At 39.8% G+C, this 21,987-nt stretch overlaps 1 protein-coding gene across 1 annotated transcript in view; it reads left to right on the top strand.

Moving 5' to 3' along the window:
- The window catches only part of LOC114667146 (pleckstrin homology domain-containing family G member 3), a 156,523-nt gene that overhangs the window by 127,084 nt on the left and 7,452 nt on the right, over window positions 1–21,987 (top strand). The window contains exons 10-18 of the mRNA XM_028822308.2: window positions 44–136; window positions 1,218–1,304; window positions 6,681–6,714; window positions 6,841–6,945; window positions 7,718–7,750; window positions 10,899–10,909; window positions 12,770–13,144; window positions 15,939–16,052; window positions 17,671–19,180. Coding sequence (XP_028678141.1) covers window positions 44–136; window positions 1,218–1,304; window positions 6,681–6,714; window positions 6,841–6,945; window positions 7,718–7,750; window positions 10,899–10,909; window positions 12,770–13,144; window positions 15,939–16,052; window positions 17,671–19,180 — 2,362 coding nt within the window. The remainder of the gene's footprint in view (window positions 1–43; window positions 137–1,217; window positions 1,305–6,680; window positions 6,715–6,840; window positions 6,946–7,717; window positions 7,751–10,898; window positions 10,910–12,769; window positions 13,145–15,938; window positions 16,053–17,670; window positions 19,181–21,987) is intronic.

The following is a 21,987-nucleotide window of genomic DNA, read 5'->3' on the forward strand; positions in this document are numbered from 1 at the left end:
TTTGACAGTAACTTGATTTATTTTTTTATCTGTTGTTTTGTAGTGCTCCACTCTGATGATGACAAAAAAAGCAAAGGATTCCCTCACTTTCAGTGTTATGCACTACAAACGTCCTAAACAGCCTTTCACTGTGCAGGTCAGGCGAAACTCTTTAAATCGACATTGCATAGACTGATGTAAAAGGATATTCTCTCTGCTTGGTGAATTTTCTGCATGACTATGTTTTTCCACTGTAATTTGTTAGTCTTTTCATTATTTCTTGTATTATATAGAGGAGGAGCACCATTTCTAACGGTTAGTGGTTCCGTTTTAACCACAGTTTCATTTTTTTTCAAAATAAAGACTATTTGAAACAGCTATCATTATTAATGAACTTCAACTTCAAAAATCTCTCCTAAGCAAGGTGTACTTTCTCCTGTCAGGATATATTATGAATTCACCTTCAGAAAAACACTAGTCAAAAATTCAACCCATAGCTAATTACCCAAAAGAGAAACCACTACTTACTAGTAAGAATATTTGTGCCCATTTTGGGATTTCCCACAAGCATCTGAATAATCCCCTATGAGTTGTGGAATAACATTCTAGTCCAAAGCAGAGGCTTAGAAAAATGCGTGTGCTACCACAATAAGAATTTCATACCCTTGAGCCAAGCATGTTGGGTGGTCACTTCAAGATTTGGGAATTCATTGCTGCATCAAGAATCGGAATGCTTGCCATCTTGGAAATGTTGAATTCTTGTCTGCAAGTTGTGTCAGGTGCTAATGAGGCATGCAGTAAGGTGGTCATACTGATCACAAAAGTATGCTTTCAAAAATTAATAGTTTGGAAAAAAAATGCTACAAGTTGAACACAATTCCTTTAGTGCAGTGTGACAGACTGAGTGGTAAGAGCTGTGCTGGCTGCAGTTATGGCTGCTGAAAAGTTTTAAGTCCAAGAGGCCGGTTACTTTTTCAGAAGAGGTCTTTGGTACAGCATAATAGTATTTGTTATATAAGTGAAGTAATTAATATCAAATACGTTTTGGAGGAAGATCTAATATCATCCACCATAGAAAACATTTGCAGTGAAGCAGCTGATCAGACTGAAATTTTTGTTTTTATTTTATTGTCCAGAATAAATCCATCATGAATGAATTCTGTAATGAAGGTTTGCACAGTGTTTTCTATAACAGTGAAATAAATGCCCTGCTCACTGTTGGCTTGTTTCATTCAAAGGCCAGGACCATTGAAGAGAAGAAGCTGTGGACACATCATATTAAGAGGCTTATTCTGGAAAACCACCAAGCTCTCATTCCGCAAAAGGTATATTCTGCCATTTTTATATGTACAAAGGGCTCCATAACTTTAAATGAGATAATCATAATACTCATAATAGGGCACTACCTAAGGCACGTGTATATAAGTGTCTTTGTCTAGAATACTACATGATGTAGATGTGATTTTTTATTTATTTATTTTTACTTCAAAACATTGTGGAATATGACCCGGACACAGACAGGCAGACAAGTTGTATTCACCCCACACACGTTTCTTGTGGTCTTCCATTACAACAGTTCAGCTCACAACCCCAATACCCCAAAGTTCTGGCCAACACAATGCCTTTTCTTCAGGCCGCCTCCCTCTTGCCTCCAGAGACCTCGTCCTCTCTTCTCTCCCGACACAAGTCATCCTCTGAAGGGAGGTGGCCCCTTTTTATAAGCACCCGGATGTGCTCCAGGTGTGTTCCCGGCAATCTCCCACTGTATCCCTGGAAGCACTCCGGGTGTCCCTGCTTGTCTTCCCCCCAGCACTTCCGGGTGTGGCGGAAGTGCTGAGGTACAGGGTCCTGCAGGTGTTGGGGTGCCCCCTGGCGGTGACCACGAGCCCCTACAGGGTCCAGCTCCCCAGCTCTGTACCGGTGGCCCCCAGGGCAGTTGCCCCCTCGTGGTCTGGAGGAGGCATAAGCCCCCCTCCGGTCTTCTTGGGCGTCCCAGCTGGTTACCACCCCCATCCGGGTACCACAACATTTATAAACAATTGCTTAACAGAATTGTGCCAGTTTCAGGTGTTTACTGTCGTAAAATAAAGAATGGGACCAAAACATCCTCCGAGAGCAACTTCTCCCAACCACCCCAGAACAGTTTGGTGACGAACAATGCCTTTTCCAGCATGATGGAGCACAATAGTGATAACTAAGTGGCTTGGGGAGCAAAAGATCAAAACTTTGGGTCCATGACCAGGAAACTCCCCAGACCCTAATCCCATTGAGAACTTGTGGTCAATCCTCAAGAGGCGGGTGGACAAACAAAAACCCACCAATTCTGACAAACTCCAAGCATTGATTATGCAAGAATGGGCAGCTGCCATCAGTCAGGATTTGGCCCAGAAGTTGGCTGACAGACAGCATGCCAGGGCAAATTGCAGAGGTCTTGAAAAAGAAAGAAGGGCCAGCACTGCAAATGTGGACTCTTTGCATAAACTTAATGTAATTGTCAATAAAAGCCTTTGAAACTTATGAAATGCCTGTAATTCTACTTCAGTATACCATAATAACATCTGACAAAAAGATCTAAAAACACTGAAGCAGCAAACTTTGTGAAAACCAATACTTGTGTCATTCTCAAAACCTTTGGCCATGACTGTATGTTGTCCACAGTAATTATTGAGAATTTGTGAATATTTAACATTCATAAAGAAGTGAGCTTTTTATGTTTCCTGCTGCTCTGTAAATCTTCAGTGGTTGGTCATATCAAAAATCCATTCCCTTTTTCCTGGATGCTCATTTTTATTACAAACAAAAATAAAGTCCTATTCAGTTTTTGTCTAGGGCAAATAATAAGCGAGTAAATGACCCATTTGTGACGAGATCTGTGCTTGAGGTGGAGGAACAAAAGTCTTTTGAGATGATGGGATTAAGAGGGTAGCAGACACTCGAGGAGGAGGGTGTGTGCTCTTCGACCCTCACTTGCCTCTCAGTGATCAAGTTGTACGTTATGACTGTGGTGCATTCTGCGTGCCACTGATTCACAGCTGTTTTTTTTGTTTTTTTTGCAGACAGGTTCTCATGCATTATTTGTTAGTGTTTTAACCAGATGCCCAGTCCTTATTAATAAAAAAGCAACTCCCTAGCATGCTGCTACCATCACCATACTTTACTGTAAGTATGGTGTTTAGTGAGCTGTGGGCATTGTTACATTTACTTTGGTCATAAAGCTCTATCTTAGCTTTATATGACCACAAGGCCATTACCCAAACAGACTCCTCAGTCTCGCACCTTTTGGCAAACTCCAGATGTGGTTTCATTTGGCTATTCTTGGTTAGTAGCTTCTTTTGTGCAGCATCCCCAAATATAAGAGAATGCTATGCAAAACTTCTTGAATTGATGGACTGGTGCCCCTTTACACCAGTCTCAGCTACTGATCTCTGCAGTTCCTTGAAAGTGACTGTTGGTCTCTTTGTGGCTTCTTTCACAAACCTCCTACTTGTTTGTGCAGTGACTTTTACCGGATGGTCTTTTCTAAGAAGCACCTGCATGGTCCGACTTAGCTTCTGCTTCCAGACTAGGGGGCTCCGCCCCCTGCTCGCTTCGCTCGCCAACCCCTGGCGTTGGGACATGACAAAGAGTGAGATGTATGAATTAGATATAGAATAGTGTGCATCTTTGGATGATGCGTATAGAAATAACAAATAGAGTGTTTGGCATATATTAATGTTTTATTGGAATATTTCTTTGTATACAACATTAGTAGTAAAGATGGTGTCTTGTCCTTGAATGAGTCTTCCTTGGCATGGATCATTTATAATTTTAACTCTAATGTCAGATGAACGTCGAACACGTGAGAAGGCAACATAAAGTTGTCCATGTCCAAAAACGGGTTCAGAGAGGTAGATGCCAACCTTGTCCATGGTTTGTCCTTGTGATTTGTTGATGGTCATGGCAAATGCAGGTTTAATGGGGAACTGTCGGCGTTTCAATGTAAAAGGTAATTCTAGGTCAGAACTCGTAAGGTCAATTCTAGGAATGAGAACAGTATTGTTAGCATGTGATCCTGTAAGAACTGTTGCTTGAATAACATTGTGTGTCATGGTGTTGACGACTAACCGTGTGCCATTGCATAAACCCTGTTTTGTGTTAAGGTTTCTTAATAGCATGATTATTGTTCCGTTTTTAAGGGCAAGGTTGTGTTGTGGTAATCCGGCTGGGTTAATAGTGTTCAAATATTCTAAGGGTAAATTTATATGTTCATTGTCGTCATCAGAGTCAACTTTGTCAGAGCTTAGAAAGATCTGTGTCTCTCCAGGAAGTAATGAAATGACCTGGTTATTAATGTGATTAACATTAATATTTTTTGGACATAATATAGTGCGTTGTGTTAAAAGGGGTATTTGGTCTAATGTGATTGCTGTTCCAAATATGTCTTTTACTAAGTCGTCTGAGATAAAGGATTGTGGAATTGAAATAATATCTGGGTGAAGTCCATCTGTATTTGTGAGTGTACCATTTCCCAGTTGTATTAGCCAACTGTTATATTCTGGATCTGGTGCTTTTCGCGTCTTGCTTTTTTTTTTTCTGTCAGTTCATTTGCGCGTTGTTCACGTCTCCGTTCATTTATTCTGTCTCTTCGCTCCCTTTTTTGTATGTCTGATACGCGAGCTCTTTCGAGTTGAAATCGTGCTTCTTTCGATGCAGCACTTTGACATGCGCGCTGAATGCGTCTACGTTCATTGTGTCTGTCCATTTGGGCACGTCTCTGTAACGGTGTCACTTGTGCTTTGCGTTTTTTTGATCCGAGACATTTTTTCTCCCGGTGTTTCAGAAGCGCGTTTTATGCGCCGCCGTCTATTTTCTTGTTTCTTTCGTGTTCGTGTGTTTGTTCCCGTTATCCTTTCCGAATCGTTTTGTACCCGTGACCGTGTATTCATGACTTGTTTCTTTCTCAGCATGCGAAATATGGATAAGTAATAAGGAGGATCGCACTCACTGTTAATATGTATCCTTTTCTGCAGTTGAACGGTTAATAGTGCTTTATTGTAAGGAGATCCACCTATGCTGACACCTATGCCGACACCTATGCTGCCTAGTGTGAAGGTGTCGACGTTCACTTTAGAATATGTGGCTTTGGGTGTCACTTGTTATGGATGTGTGGGGGGGATTGTTGTTGCGCGAGCGTCTTCTTTCTTTTTGTGTTCCTGTGTCTTGTTTGAATCCCCCTCTTTGTGTGTGTCCCGTCCCTTGCTTGTAGGGTCTGTGGGGTGGTTTTGTGTTCTTTTTTTTTGTCTTCCATTGGCTTGTTGAATCCCCCTCTTGGTGTGTGTCCCGTCCCGTTCCGTGCCTGTAGGGTGGGGGGGGGGGGTGGTCGTGCCTTGCTGTTGTGCGCTCGTCTGTTCTTTTTTTTTGGTGTGTTTAGTTTCGTGTGCAATGTGTTTCGTGCTTTGCCCGCGTTTGACTACTTTTTTATGTGCCTTTTCCTTTTTTCGGTGCTTGTTGCGGCTCATTTCTGTGACTCCTTTTTGTATGTGCTCACTCCTTTTTTGTGTGGTCTTGTCCGCCTCTCGCGGCCCCTCATCCGCCTCTGTCGCCCTCTTTTGTCCGCCTTTCTCCGACTCTCGCGGACTCTTTTTGCGCCAGCGCCTCTCGCGGACCCTCATCCGCCTCTCTCGCCCTCTTTTGTCCGCCTTTCTCGGCTCCTCAGCCGACTCTCGCAGAGTCTTTTTGCGCCTGCGCAGTACGTCTTTTTGCAGCTACGGCCCATGGCCGAATGTGCCTGCGTCCATCATCCGGTTTAGCATTCTCGGTTAGTAATATGGATAATTGAGCCAACAGTTGTCATTGGGACCAAAATATATTGTTTTGTACTCTTTTTCATAATTTATGCATTCATACTGCTTTATCTCTAACTTCTTTGGAATGCTAGCATTTTTGCAGCTACCATTCAGATTCATAACCTTTATTTTTTTTTTAATCCATAAAAGGTGTCAGTTATTTCAATGACTCACTGTTGGAGGCCAATTTGATGGCAATTGTGCCCTTGTTATGCACTTGATTTTTTTACTTCTAGGAATGCAGAGCTTCCACAACACAGGGGTTTTGTTTGTTTGGGTTTTTTTTTGTTGTTCTTTATTTCGCCTTGTATTAGGAATTTGTTAGTTTTTGCATACCCCTTGGGGTCAGAGCGCAGGGTCAGCCATTGTACAGCGCCCCTGGAGCAATTACAGGTTAGGGGTCTTGCTCAAGGGCCCAGCAGAGTAGGATCTCTTTTGGCAGTGACAGGGATTCGAACCAGCAACCTTCTGGATACCAGCACAGATCTTTAGCCTCAGCCACCACTCCGCCTCAAATATACTTAAACAAACTATGTGTTATATTTTTATTTCATAGGATTTTTTTTTCTAACGTAAAAGAATGACATACAAGCTATTTTTAACTTTAGATGCTTTAAAATAAAAAAAAAAATCCTATACAGAAATTGTGTTCTGTATTATTTTTATTTGGTAACATTAGGGAATTAGTCAAGAGTCTGACTACTTTTGCAAGTTACTGTGTATGTCGTCTTTTAAAAAGATCTCTATGGAAGATAATTGGTTAACAGAACAATCCTTAAAATTATAGACTTTTAAAATTGTTATTTAATGAAGCAAAGCAAAAGTATGTTATAAATTGGCTGGGTGGTAATAGGTTACATCTTCTTTTCATTCTAGGCTAAGGAAGCCATCTTGGAAATCAATTCAATCTGTAAGTACAATTTTGAACAATTTGTTTTTCCATTAGTTTAAATAGGTTAGCCGCTGCTTATGTATCACTATAAACACTTTGAAAATTAATAATATTCCCTCCATTTTGTGTATCATACTTTCACAGATCCTTCTAAATACAAGTACAGTCCAGAAAGGCTGAAAAAATCCTGGTCTAATGACTTGCCTGAGGATGGCAGAGCAGCCAATCAGAAAGGCAGACGGCAGTCAGGTGAGAAGAGGTCATGCATAGCCTCAGGTTTTAGTGTATTGAAGCAAGAAGAATTTGGATCATTAATGATGATGATAATAATAGATAATGTAACTTACTAATCTTTATTTTATATTCTTATGCAGTAGTTTTGGTGAACAATTGTAGCAAAAAATGCACTGATTGAGAAAAACATATCTGTCAGTCAGTCTGGGTGTAGGAATCGTTGATACAGTATCTCTTAAACCAGATGGGCTATCTCAGATCTGCATTGAGCCAGGCTGTTTCTTGTGGTTGAATGGAGAGTTGATGATTTTGAGCACTTCAGTTTATTTCCTTTCAGTAACTGCCATATAAACAGGAAACTGTTTTTCCTTTTTAAGTTAAATGGAACAGATACATAATGACTTTATACAGTATGTCAGTCTGGTACCTTAATGTTGAAAAGGTACCATCATTATGCAGAACTATGGATTTTTGCCCCTGTCCATCATTAAAAAAAAAATGTAATGCATATTTCAAATGAGGTTGAAGTCATTGTCATTTAACATAATTCAGTGCTTCTTGATCACATATAAGTTTGCTTACAAGTTTGTTTTTGTGCATGTCTTGTAACAGTGTTCAACTTTATAATCCATCGTATAAGTAAAGTGATGACGTGCCTGTTAATTTCTTTTATTAAGAGAACATGTACAAAGTGCTACAATTACAATGTTCCAAATTCCAAAAGAAATTCCACCAGTAAAATTTTTCAAGTTAATAGTATCTGATTTTTTTCTTTTTTACTTATTAGATCCTCCCAAGCACATACTACCAACTGCAAAAGGTAAACAATATTCTTTTTAATGTAAATATTTCAGCATAAATGCATTTCTGTCAGTATTCAGGTATTTTCAGAGGTTCATGATCTGAACTAGAATAGGTGCCATTAAATCTATCCACTATACAGTGGATTCAGAAAGTATTTAAACCCCTTCACTTATGCTAAAATAATTAAGATGAATTTTTCCCTACATCTGGCAGCATGTAATAACCCAGAATGACAACGAAACAGGATTTTATACACTTCGGCAAATTTATTAAAAATAAAAACCTGAAATATGACATATGTACAAGTATTCAGACCCTTTAGGTACCTGAGCCAAATTCAACTGTTACAGAATCACAGTCTAATAATCACTGAGATGTTTGTACACCTTATTTGATGTCCACCTGTGGTAAAGTCAATTGATTGCACTTAAGTAGAAACCGCATACTGTACATCGGTCTATAGAAGATTGACAATGTGTATCAGAGCAAAAATCAAGTCTTTATAGAATTGTCTGCAGAGTTTAGAGACAGGATTGTATCGTTGGCATAGATCTGAGGAATTCCTGCAGCTTTGCTGGTTCTCAAGAGCACAATGGAATCCATAATTCTTAAACAAGAAAATTTGAACATCCACAACTCTTCCTAGAGCAATCATGGGAGAAAGGTCATGGTAAGACAGGTGACAAAGAAACCCAGTGGTCACTCTGGCTAAGGTCCACAGAACCTTTGTGGAGATGGGAGAAACTTCCAGAAGGACAATCATCACTGCAACACTTCACTCATCTAGGTTTTAAAACCACACTGAAGGCTCTCCTCAGTAGATGACACATTAAAACCTGCTTGGAGTTTACAAAAAGGCGCCTAAAGATTCCCAGACTGTGAGAAACCAGCATCACATCTGAAGGAAACTAGGCATGACTTATAACCTGCACAGTACTATTCCAAATGTGAAGCACGATGATGGCACCATCATTCTGTTGTTTTTTGTTTTTTTTTTGGAGCGTAGATAAAGTTGACAGAAAGCTAAATGGAGAAAAGCACAGAGATGTCCTTTAATGAAAACCTGCTCCACGGTATTGTGGGCCTCAGACTGGGCTGAAGGTTCACCTTCCAATAGGACAGGGCACCTAGGCACAAAACAGATACAACACAGGAGTGGCTTAGGGACAACTCTTGGAATATCCTTGACATGCCCAGCCAGATCCTGGACATCAACCTAACTGAACATCTCTGATGATACCTGAAAGGAGATGTTCACCGAGGGTCCCCATCTAGCCTGCCAACAGTTCTTAAGATAGTACTGAAGAAAGGATCTGAATACTTGTTTCAATATTTCATTTTTTTATTTTTAATAAATGTGCCCACAATTCTAAAATCTTCTTTTTGCTTTGTAATGAAAGTTTATAAATTAAGCCATTAGGTACAAACACTGAATACTCTTGTGTAAGCTTTACAGTAGTGAGCTTGGCATCATTAGATAGTATATTTTTCAATATCTCTGTTGTTGTATGGTGGTTTTAAAATTAGGCAACTGACAAAATTACACAAGTTATGTTATAGTAAAGGCGAAATTGTCACTGAATGCACTTTAAAAGCTATTAAATTTTACATTATTTTTAGTGTGGCTTGTCATGTCCAATAACAATCAAAATGGATTGTATTTCTTACATTACAGTTCATATTTTTCATTGTGACGTATATTAATACCAGAATTTCAAACAGATTATTTCATATGTACTATATGTTGCCCACAATGCACCCACTTTACTGAGACACAATTAATCCATCAGCAAAACTAATGATCATCTTCTTCTTCTTCTTTCGGCTGCTCCCATTAGGGGTCGCCACAGCGGATCATCTTCTTCCATACCTTTCTGTCCTCTGCATCTTGTTCTGTCACACCCATCACCTGCATGTCTTCTCTCACCACATCCATAAACCTTCTCTCAGGCCTTCCTCTTTTCCGGCAGCTCTATCCTTAGCATCCTTCTCCCAATATATCCAGCATCTCTCCTCTGCACATGTCCAAACCAATGCAATCTCGCCTCTCTGACTTTGTCTTCCAACGGTCCAACTTGAGCTGACCCTCTAATGTCCTCATTTCTAATCCTGTCCATCCTCGTCACACCCAATGCCAATCTTAGCATCTTTAATGCTGCCACCTCCAGCTCTGTCTCCTGCTTTCTGGTCAGTGCCAGCCCATACAACATAGCTGGATAAACTGAAATTGAATAGCCTTCTAGGCATGAGTCCAAAACTTTTATTATTCTGTCAGGACACCAAGCAGTATCTGCCACCATGCACAGTCCATGTCTCTGCTGTTTCACTGCCACTTTTGCTCACTTTCCTTGTAAAAAAAGACTTTGTGGTAGTGTGGAATGGGCTACAAAATGGATGACGTGCACTCATATTTTGTGGTACTCACTGAAGAATTTCCTTTAAAACTTAAACTTCATTGTAGAGCACAATCTTTATAGACATTTTTCAGATTGCTAGTATATAATTACGTACATCATTGATTTGATAAGATGGTATCATGGTTTGGTTTGATTAATGTCAGCCAGGTATTGTTCAAGACATATGCTCAAGTGATACAGGTAGCCAGGAATAGTGAAATTTCTGGATCAGGTTGTCTGAATGGCAGCTACAGCTTTTGTTGACAAACTCCCTCATTCTAGAAGTTTACAGGTAATTTCTTTGAATGTCTGGCATGTTTGATATGTACTACAGAGAACTGCATCGGGCTTCTAGTTTCAACAAGGAATTTGATGAATGACAATGGCAAAGCAGTCTGAGGCCTGTTTATCTACCTGGGTCTTCAAGTATTGTACAGTTTAGATACTGTTAGTCAGAGGTGGTGAAGTGCATAATGTTTAGTAAATTCCATATATGTTGTCATAAATTTTGTCTTTGTATACAGTTTTTTTTTTTTTTCTAGCTTGGTAAGGTCAGAAAATTGCATTGATATCCAACCATCATGGTATATTTTTTTAACTCTAGATTAGTTGAGTGTTATGTAGCTAGTCAATATCCTTAGTACCTGTAAAATGAATTAATTTAAATCTAAATCTACTATTGGGATCAATTAGTTGTATGTGTTTTTAAGAATGTTTGTTTCCCCTTTTTCCTTCTCTCTGCTGCTGTTGGGCCTGTGAACTTTTTAGCTGTTCTCAAGGTAAGACTACTAATGACTTTCTATCTTGTATAACTATCTTAAGGGAGTAAATATGCTGAAAAATCAATTGAAGTTAAAATATGTGTGTCTATTTTTCAGTTTATGCGCTATAACGTGTAAGATACTTTTTTTGTGTATTCTACACGCCCTTCAGCAAACTTGCATGTAAATGTGAAGAAATAAACAAATGTGGTAGCTATATATGTGTTTATATACAGTATACATACGGGGTGTAGGAAAGCATTCAGAGGAACTGCTACCACAATTTAATCTGCTGCAAGTAAAAGTTACATACATCTAATTGGTATGGCAAACACAACATATTTTACATTTTGGAGGACTGGATGACTTTTATCATAAAAAAAAGGTAAATAAATGAAAAAAAGTTTAAATTATATGCCTCTTTATCATTTACCATCATTTAAAAAAAAATAAAAAGCTGTCTTCATGAGAATCCATCTATCAGTAGTTAATCATTAAATTGAATTATCCTGTCTTTGTAAGTATAAAAACACAGTGGAGTACTCTTACTATGTGTCTTTGTCAGGATCAACCCAAAAGGTTAACAGATTCATATTTGTAGTGATATTCGAATTTAATCCTCAGACGTTAAGTCCTCACTGACTTAAACTGGATGAAGAATTCCATCAAAAAAGTTTTGCTTTTATAGCTTTCAGCAAACACTTCTCCTCAGCCATTGTCTCCCTTCTGCAGGCTACATCGCCAATATGCTACGAGACATAGAAATTCTGAGACTGAAGCTGAAAGTAGTTAAAGACAGGCCAGGGTTTTCTTGGTCATTTTGGATGTTTTCAGTCCAGCGTTGTAACACCACACGGTGACAGATGTCACCAGTATCTTTAATTACATGCGTATTTTTCATGTAAAAGTGAAAATATCATGGGATATGTGTAACATCATTTAAAAACTGATTAGAGCTACTGTTGTTTGATAATTGTGGATAGCAATGTTATAACTACTATGTATTAATGAAGCTGCTATACAGTATATTAATACAGTTTTGTTTTTTTCTCTAAAGATGTGACATAGGCTGACAGATAATGTAAATTATTTTTCATGAAATGTTGTCTTTCATGTTTTATAAATCAAGCAGAATACACAGTATTAGCACATAGCATGGCTATATTTTTTTCACAAATGATTTCTAATTTGCCTTCAGACCTGGACATTACCCTATATTACAAAATTTTAAAGTTTTTATAAGGAATGTGTAGTCTTACTGTTTCAATGAAATTTCTGGAGTTCTAGTAGTAGTCATTTCATTTAGTCTAATATTTGTTGTTAAAGTGTTTAATGATCAGAGCCCTATCTGTCATTCATCTATGTGTGGTAATGTTTTCAAAGTTAACAAGGCAATGTCATTTGTTGTGTGGCGTCACTCTTCCATTTCTGCACCTGCTATCACAGCCTTGAGCACATCCCTTGATTTTTCACTTTTTACACACCTGTACTTTGTTTTAAATTATTGCATGGACATACACAAGATATTTCTAGAAAGTTTTTTTTTCCCCTTCTCTGTGTATTTTTTCACCTCAACCATATAAAGATTTGTAATTCCAATGAGAGTTTTTTTTTGTCCTCTTGAAGCTTGGCTGCTTCATTAAAACGTTTTATTTCTTCAAGTGTATGAGAATTTAATCTTTTTATTAAAAGTCAGCTTTCTATCATTCAAGTAAAATTTCATAAGTGGTAGAAGATGTTTCTCTAGGTTCTCACCTATTTTTCCAGCAGTAAGAGAACTTTATTTTTTCTCTCCTGTGTTAATCTCAGTAGAATTGTTAGTGTGCTATAAATATCCCTGAGGCAAACTTAAACTAAAAACTGTTTGACTTCATGCAGCACGCAGACAGTGAAGGGTCACTTGAAACCACAATGGGAATCCTGCACTCTGGGGGCAGTGCCAGCACCCTGTGCTCCAGCCTAGGAGACACTGAGATTGAAAGACCTAGCGTGGAGGAGGAGGAGGAGGATGAGGAAGGGGCAGACTGCGAAGAGATGAGCTTCAGTAAAGAGTCTCTTGACCATCTTAATCCTAGTGAAGAGCCCAGGCTTAGGCCCCTGGGCTCAGCCTGCAAGGCTGAGGAAGCAGAGTCTGATGAGGACGAGATACTTTTGGGGGACGACCAGGTAGCAGACTTTGCCAGTTCTATGTTGGCGGCGATCTCCTGCTGGCATTATAGGGCCAGGGCTTTGCTTTCTGCTCGGTTTACAACGGTGAGGCTCTCTGTCTCCAACAGGTCCTTTTTTCCTTATTTATCTTCTTGCCAAGCACTCATTTGTCTGCTTGTGCTATGTGCATAGACTAACCCGGGTCTGACAGCTCTGCAGGTGCTAACAGAAGCATGTGTGTGGGATCTTGGGAAAGCATGGCGGTGTTGAGGTTTTATACTAACATCTTACATGCAGTAATTGCATGGAAGTAATTTATCTAACAACTTAATGACAAATGCATTTCTTTCACTGTATAATGTTAATGTGAACATTCATATTCAAAGAACTGTTTTACATGGTCATCCGGAAAACAAATTAATTGAGAGGATTGCTATAACTTTTTAAATTGTTCTTATTTTGATTCCTGGTATTTTGTGGAAAGGCGTCTGTTTTCAGAAATAAATTTGTTCCCATAAGTAACATCTGCAAGGGCTTTTGTTTTCACTTTATTTTTTAACAGTGGAAAGCAGGTCCTCTTCATCGCATTGTTTTCTCAGAGTTTGGAAAAACATTTAAATACTTTTAGATAAGGGGGGCAATTCAGCGGCACTCCTTGTTGTGTTTATTTAAGCATTGGGTAATTAAAAAAAAAAAAAATTCATTATTAATGCGTCTTTTATGCACTTTGATAGTAAGGTACTTGGCACATATGTTTAAAAATGCAAAGCATAACACATTTGACTTGTTATGCAATAGATAATCTTCTACGTCCTTGCATCTGGCCATTGTTCTTACTCTTACCCAGAACAAAAAAATGTATGACTTGTTTTGAAGCTGTAGTACTTTAGATATTAAAATTTGACATAGGTATACAGTGTATATTATGTTTGTGTGTGTGTGTGTGTATAAAACTGTTCAAAAAAATTAAAGGAACACTTTGAAAACACATCAGATCTCAATGCTGCTGGCTATCTCTACTGCTATGGACTGATATGGTGATGTGTTAGGAACGAATGGATGGCACATCGCTTGATGGAAATTGAACTCAGCCCTCTGTACATTGATAATTTTAAAGACACCCCGAAAATCAAAGGGAAATAATGATGTGGCAGACAGGCGAGTCCATTTTGCCGAAATGTCATTGCAGCAACTCCAAATCGTACTCAGTAGTTTGTATGACCCCCACGTGCTTGTAGGCATGTCTGACGATGTTCGGGTGTGCATGCTTCTAATGAGACGATGGATGGTGTCCTGGGGGATCTCCTGTCAGATCTGGACCAGGGCATCACTGAGCTCCTGGACAGTCTGAGGCATCGGATGGACCCAAACATAATATCCCACCCAGAGGTGTTCTATTGGATTGAGGTCAGGTGAGTGAGTGTGGGGGCCAGTCAATGGTATCAATTCCTTCATCCTCCAGTAACTGCCTCCACACTCTCGCCACATGAGGCTGGGCATTGTCATGCACCAGGATGAACCCAGGACCCACTGCATCAGCATAGGGTCTGACAATGGATCCAACGATTTCATCCTGATACCTAATGGCAGTCAAGGTGCCGTCGTCTAGCCTGTAGCGGTCTCTGCATTCCTCCATGGATATGCCCCCCCCAGACCATCACTGACCCACCACCAAACCAGTCATGCTGAACGATGTTACAGGCAGCATAACATTCTCCACGACTTCTCCAGACCCTTTCACGTCTGACACATGTGCTCAGGGAGAACCTGCTCTCATCTGTGAAAAGCACAGGGTGCCAGAGGTGTACCTGCCAATTCTGGTATTTAGTGTCAAATGCCAATCGAGCTTCACGGTGCGAGGCAGTGAGCACAGGGCCCACTAGAGGTTGTCGGGCCCTCAGGCCACCCTCATGAAGTCTGTTTCTGATTGTTTGGTCAGAGACATTCACACCAGTGGCCTGCCTGCTGGAGGTCATTTTGTAGGCTCTGCCAGTGCTCATCCTGTTCCTCCTTGCCCAAAGGAGCAGATACCAGTCAGTCCTGCTGATGGGTTAAGGACCTTCTATGAGGGGCCCTGTCCAGCTCTCCTAGAGGAACTGCCTGTCTCCTGGAATCTCCTCCATGCCCTTGAGACTGTGCTGGGAGACACAGCAAACATTCTGGCAATGGCACGTATTGATGTGCCTGCCATCCTGGAGATGTTGGACTGCCTGTGCCAGCTCTGTAGGGTCCAGGTATGGCCTCATGCTACTAGTAGTGACACTGACCGTAGCCAAAATTCAAAACTAGTGTCAAAACAGATGAGGAGGGAAAAATGTCAGTGGCCTCCACTGTTTTGGGGGTCATCTCTTTGTTGCCCCTCATTAACACCAAAGCGGCTGAAACTAATGAACAAGCCCCTCTGCTACTTCACTGACCAGATCAATAGCCCAGAAGTTTCATTGACTTGATGCTATACTCTCATTAAAAAGGGTTCCTTTAATTTTTTTCAGCAATATGTATATATGTGTGTGTGTGTATATATATATATATATATATATATATATATATATATATATATATATATATATATATGTTTGTGTGTGTGTGTATAATTTATTTATTTATTTATTTTCTTTGAAGGCATCACATTTGTCAGGTGTCTACTCATGTTATTAGTTTTTCTTTCTAGTCCACTCTTTTAAGGTTAGAATCCTGTAGAACATACCTTAGATCCTGTTAGAATTAGTGTGTCAGAAATTGCCCAGTAGTTGTGATGGGATTGCTTTACCTTTTAAAAATTGCTGTAAAACAAGCCATGTAAGGACTTGGCACCTTGATGCTTGTCACAAAAAATACTGTTCAGATAGTATGTTTTTATTTTGCTATTTGCCTGTTTTTTTACCCATATTACTTCTAGGCTGAAGATGGGTCTGATCAGTCAGAAACAAGCCATTTCATGGGTCAAAATAATGTGCCATGTGATAAAGGAAAGCTGTATGGTGATTTGGAGTCCAGATCACTGACCGACCAGGTGAAGTTCATTTTACTTTGCTTTTCTGTTACTTACTTGAAGATTTCGTACAAACGTTAGTCTAAAAGTTCTGTTTGACATAATTATTTTATGTGCTAAAGGTTCAAGAATGATCCCCGATAACACTGGAAGCTTTCACTGTGTGTGCGCTCCCTTATTTCTGCACTATAATTACAGGATTTTGTTTATACACATGTTTTTGGGGTAAGCTTTTGAGATGTAAAAACTCAGAACATAGTTTTTGGACAGTTTGTATGCTTTAGGTCCCTCTTCTTCAATCACATTGGCAGCCAATAAACACATAGCATAACTGAAACTAAAATGTACCCTACACCAAAACAGTATTTTTTTGTTTCAGAGTTAAGCTTATTTCTTAATTTTGAACATCTTGGAGACACAGTTGTTACTGCCGTTGCCTCCCATATCCAGCAGCATTCTGGATTTGAAGTTTGCTCCTGGTTCTTGTCTGTATAATCCACCTCTTTGCCTATTTTTTTTTTCTTCTGGTAGTTTATTTTTACTCCCACATTGGTGATTCTGTAATTGCCCTGTGTGAGTCTAGGACAGTGTTGATTAAACTGTCGGATGACAATCAGCAGCGTTTTTCAAAGGGAGACTTTGGCAAAGTTCGGGCCTGCATTACAGCAGTTACAGGAATCAAAGCCCAGCGTTACTCAAAATGGGATCATGAGAATAAAAAATGTAAGAGCCACTGGTCTAGGATTATTGATGTAGTTTGGCTGTGATGTTGAGTACCAAGGTATTAGGCATGAAGTCTTTTCTAATTTTTTTTTGCCATTTTATAGTAATAAGAAAGCTAAACTCTAAAATGGTTGAATTGTACTAGAGTGTTGGGGTACTATCAAGGCTAGCATTAGGTAAAACTATTTATAAACTAGCAATACAAACTTTATCACCGTCTTAATCGTAATGTGCTTATATGTGACGTACGATGATCAGTTGACATTTTCAGATTATGCCGTAACTGTGGTGAAACGCTTAAGATATCCAGTTTACGTAAGACAGAAAAACGCGGTTGAAATTTAACTGGGGGGTTTTGCACATGTTGTATGTACCTGTTTTGTGAAGTGTTTTCTCCTTTGTTTTAGTCTCCATATTCAAAATATTGTTCTAAGCGAACGTTTATTTCAAACCTTCACAGGTGAACCAATGAGGGAAAAATAGAAAATGTGATCTTTTTGGTGTCTGTAGATTTTGTATGAGCCATTTGAAGGAGGCTTTCTTTGGCAGTGTTTATGAGAACAGTTAAAAGAAAAGGATGCTTCTCGGGTCAACAAACTTTCATTAGATATTTGTTTTAGAGCTGTAGATACTAAAACCAGTAATTCTGCCAAAAGAAAAATATGTCTTTGTAGCATGTGTATAATAACATAAAATTGAACATAATTATTGAGTTGTTTTTGCACACCATAAACAGTCAATCTGCTGTAATAGAACCTTGTTTTACTGTACATTGTATCATCAGGTTTGGCTACAACTAGGCAAACCACAGACATCCTGCTCTCCAAGTGAAAAGTGGCGTTTATTTTTAATTAAAGTTAACTTAACGTTCTTTGAAGGCAGATTTGGTAAGTTTTTTTTTTTGTTTTATGTACAGATTCCCACTGAGTCTGAACAGGCACTTGACAGAGAATCTTCAGTGAAAAACATGACTGGAGTTTTAGAGGAACCCCATCCAGATTCTGAACGCACAGATAAGCCCACCCTTTTATCACCGACAGAGCATCCTAATTTTGTGCCATACGACCTAGAGGAGCTGCCAGAATCTACGCCATTTGACCCAGTGGAAGAAGCCAAGAGTGGATCCGAATCTTCTGAGGATGAGGAAGCAGGGTCTGAACATGAGCCAAACTACATCTTACCCCCTTCTGTTCTGGATAAGGCGGGTGTCATTGCTGAACGATTCCTGACCAGCCTGTCCAGACGTAGCAGCGTGATCCTTGATGACTGCAGGTCAGTTAGCTGCTCATCACCAAGGCTGACTAGCAGAAGCAACAGTGCTCTCAGCTTAGAAGCTATAGAGAGGGCTCAGAGACACATTAGTACTTCTTCTGAGCCCACTAGTACTTTGGTCTGCCAAGATGTGACAGCCCTGAAAGCCGCATCCAGCCAGGAGAACATGTTATCCTTATCTCCAACATCTGATAATGTGTTTGGGTTTGATAAATCCATTAACAGAAGACAAGACTCTACATTGTCAAGGAGTGACCGCCTTCTTATCAATAAGATTAAAACTTACTATGAACATGCAGAAAACCAAGATGCCAGTTTTAGTATTAGACGTAGAGAAAGCCTCTCCTATATCCCAGCAGGAATGGTCAGGAACTCAGTTTGCAGATTCAACAGTATTCCTAAAGAGGTTCCTCCATCGGAGCCTGTAATACAGAAGGCTGAAGACAATACAACTAAAAGTACCAGTAACTCCATTAGCAGACCATCTTCGTGGACTGAGTCTTCTCATTCAGACTTTACCAAGGAGGTACCTTGTAAAGTTGTGAGTAGAGAGAAGGATGATGCCAAAATTCTTAAAAATAATGATACTGAGCTATATTTTAATGAAAATAAAAGCCGGGAACCAGACTCAAATGAGAATTTTTACTCTTCAAGTGATATGATCAAGGTGTGGGAAGAAATGGAAAAAGAGATTAATGGAATCGAGATAGAAGTTTCACAGAATATTGTCCCACGTGATGTCTGCGGCCCTGGAAGTTTTAACTCCCACCTTCCACATAAGAATTCTCACCTTGAGTACAGTGAACCACTCACGATTTGTGAAGAGAGCGACCTAAGTACCATAACGGAGGAGTCATCTGAAAAGTCTCCAACCAAGACTTTTGAAAGAGAAAGTGAAAGGCACGTGGGAAGGACCTCGAGGGCTCCAGTCCCAAGAATTATCTATCTGCCTTCCAGTGTGGAGAATGAGATGTTCTTACAAGACATGGACAAAGTGAAGAATAAAGTGTTTCACCTGGCCAGGCAGTTCAGCCAAAAAATCAAAGGCACAAAGCCAGTAGTGACGCAGCGAGCATCAAGAAATATGGAGAGCCTGCTGAAGGGGAGAAACCTGGCTTCCGTGCAAGAGGAAAAGCCAGACACAAGACGTAAAGGTGAGAAATGTTTTCTCCACAGCAGCCGCAAGAATACATTATTTCTTTAATAGTTGTTGATGAACATATCCAGGATATCATTTCTACCGTAATTATAAAGAAAACATCAACACATGGCATACACGAGGGAAAAAAGTGCATCAAGTACCATTATGGAGCAAGATTGGCATTCAGAATATTTGTACAGTGGTGCAGAGGTCTGATTAATTCGAGTCCCGTAGCTGATCATCTGTTTCAAGTTTCCACAGACGCCACATGACTGCGTGAAATTTTTCACCAAGTATTGCGGTTTTCCTTCCACATGTGAGTGTTAGACTGATAACCAATTCTGTATTGGCAGAGATTGGTTTATATTTCAGTTGGTCTGGATTGGCACCCTGTCCAGGTTTGGCTCCTGCCTTGTGCCTGGTGCTGCCAGGGACGGCTCTAGCCCAAACCTCAGCCAGTGAGACCCTGAGGTGGATTGGTTTGAGAATGTTGTGTTATTTTAAAGACTTTAAGGGAAATGGGGCAAGCATTGTAGGTAAGGAGGTTAAATGATTATTTAGTTATTGGTTTTGCTTTTGGCAAGATTGGTAATTTATTAAAGCAACTAGCAAGACTCCCAAACTAGCAATGCCAAATTAATATAGATTTGAGTAAGAGTTCTGTACTTCACTTATCAGCCAGGACGGCAGAAATATGAAGAGATGTATACACAAGGTTCACAAAATAGTGGAAGTCCACATTAATCACTTCCTCTGTTCTGGTTCGACATGCTGATAAACTGTTCTTCAACAAATTACCTAAACATGCTTCTTGCATTAGGCAAAATAATAAAGTGTATTTATAACAAAGATAATTGAAGATGGGCATATGCAGGTATATACGCTGATCAACCACAACATTAAAAGCTCCTGCCTAGTATTGTGTAGGTATCCCTCACATCAAGGCATGGGACTGCACAAGACCTTTTAAGGTATCCTGTGGTATCTGATGGAGCCTCCTTGGATCAGACTTGTTTCCCCAGCACATTCCACAGATGCTCGATCAGATTGAGATCTGGGGAGTTTGCAGGCCAGGTCAACACCTTGAACTCTTTGTCATGTTCCTCAAACCACTCCTGAACAGTTTTTGCAGGTTGGAAGGATGCATTATCCTGTATAAAAGGGGTGTACATGGTCTGCAACAATCTTTAGGTGGGCAGTACATGTAAAAGGAATATCCACATGAAGGCAAGGATCCAAAGCTTCCAAGCAGAACATTTCCCAAAGCATCATACTGCCTCTGCCGGCTTGACTTCTTCCCGTAGTGAATCCTGTTGCCATCTCTTCTTAAGGTAAATGACACACACACACACCTGACTCTCCACATGACTTTAAAGAAAACGTGATTCATCAGACTAGGCCACCTTCTTCCATTGCTCCATGGTCCAGTTCTGATGCTCACATGCTCATTGTAAGTGCTTCCAGCGGTGGATAGGGGTTAGCATGGATGTTCTGACTAGTCCGCATCTACTCAGCCCCACACACAGTAACCTGTGATCCACTGCGTGTTCTGACACCTTTCTCTCATGGTCAGCACGTGAGCCTTGGGTGTCCATGAGCCTGTTGTCAGTTCACTGGTTCTCCTTGTCCTTGGATCATTTTTGGCATGTACTAACCACTGCATACCAAGAACACCCCATGAGACCTGCCATTTTGGAAACACTCTGACCCAGTCATCTAGCCATCACAATTTGGCCCTTGTCAGACTCGCTCAGACCCTTGCGCTTGCCTATTTTTTCTGCTTCCAACACATTACTTTCAAGAAGCGACTGTTCAGTTGCTGCCTAACATCACACCCCATGACAGGTGCCACTGTTCCAAGATAATCCATGGTATTCACTTCACCTGGCAGTCGTTTTAATATTGTGGTGGATGGGTGAATACTGTACGTGTGTGTGTGTGTGTGTGTGTGTGTGTGTGTGTGTGTGTGTGTGTGTGTTGGGTCTATGTATATATGTTTATGAAACACAATAACAAAACATATAAAACAACATATAAAACAAAATAATGAAAGCTTGACTTAACTTTTTCTCTCCTATAGAAAAGGGTACATAACTTGTGAATTCTGATCTTTCAATTTCTGACGTTTAGATGGATACATTTTTTAGCTGGTTTTGAAGATTTGATTGTCTGCAGCAGGAGGTGGTGTTGGTTTACTCACAGCTAGTCTGCATTGGCTTACCTCCCTTCACACACAGTTTCTGTGTGTGTGAGAGTTTATTTAAGTTGCTGCTCTGCAATTTCTTTATTGATTTAGCAAGGAACTTATAACAGCTAGAACCTATTCTTAACAGTTGTCATCTTTTAGTTACATTTACACCAGTGCTACATTTGTCCCAAGTACTAATTTATAATTAATAGTTGTCAGAATCAAAGTATGTGTACTTACAGTTCTGGTGTTAGCGATGCTGTGTTCCTTTCCTGGCTGGCTTTCTCCAGACATGTAGAAGAATCTTTTCTTTCTTTCTTTCTTTCTTTCTTTCTTTCTTTCTTTCTTTCTTTCTTTCTTTCTTTCTTTCTTTCTTTCTTTCTTTCTTTCTTTCTTTCTTTCTTTCTTTCTTTCTTTCTTTAAGAGCTTGTCTCTTTTTTTGTCTTGTTGGCATCTTCTTCATCTGGTCACCATCTTGCAGGTGGTAGTACAGTTCCTCTTTGAGGTTCAGACACACTGTGTCGGTCCTCTTGTTCACAAAAATCTTGTTTTCTCGGCACTGGTGATCAGTCCGCTACCATTTTCAGTAAGAACAACACGTGGGTTTACATAGGAAGAATAGAGGACTAGCT

This window comes from Erpetoichthys calabaricus, chromosome 16, assembly GCF_900747795.2.
Source record: "Erpetoichthys calabaricus chromosome 16, fErpCal1.3, whole genome shotgun sequence".
Taxonomy (NCBI): Eukaryota; Metazoa; Chordata; class Cladistia; order Polypteriformes; family Polypteridae; genus Erpetoichthys; species Erpetoichthys calabaricus.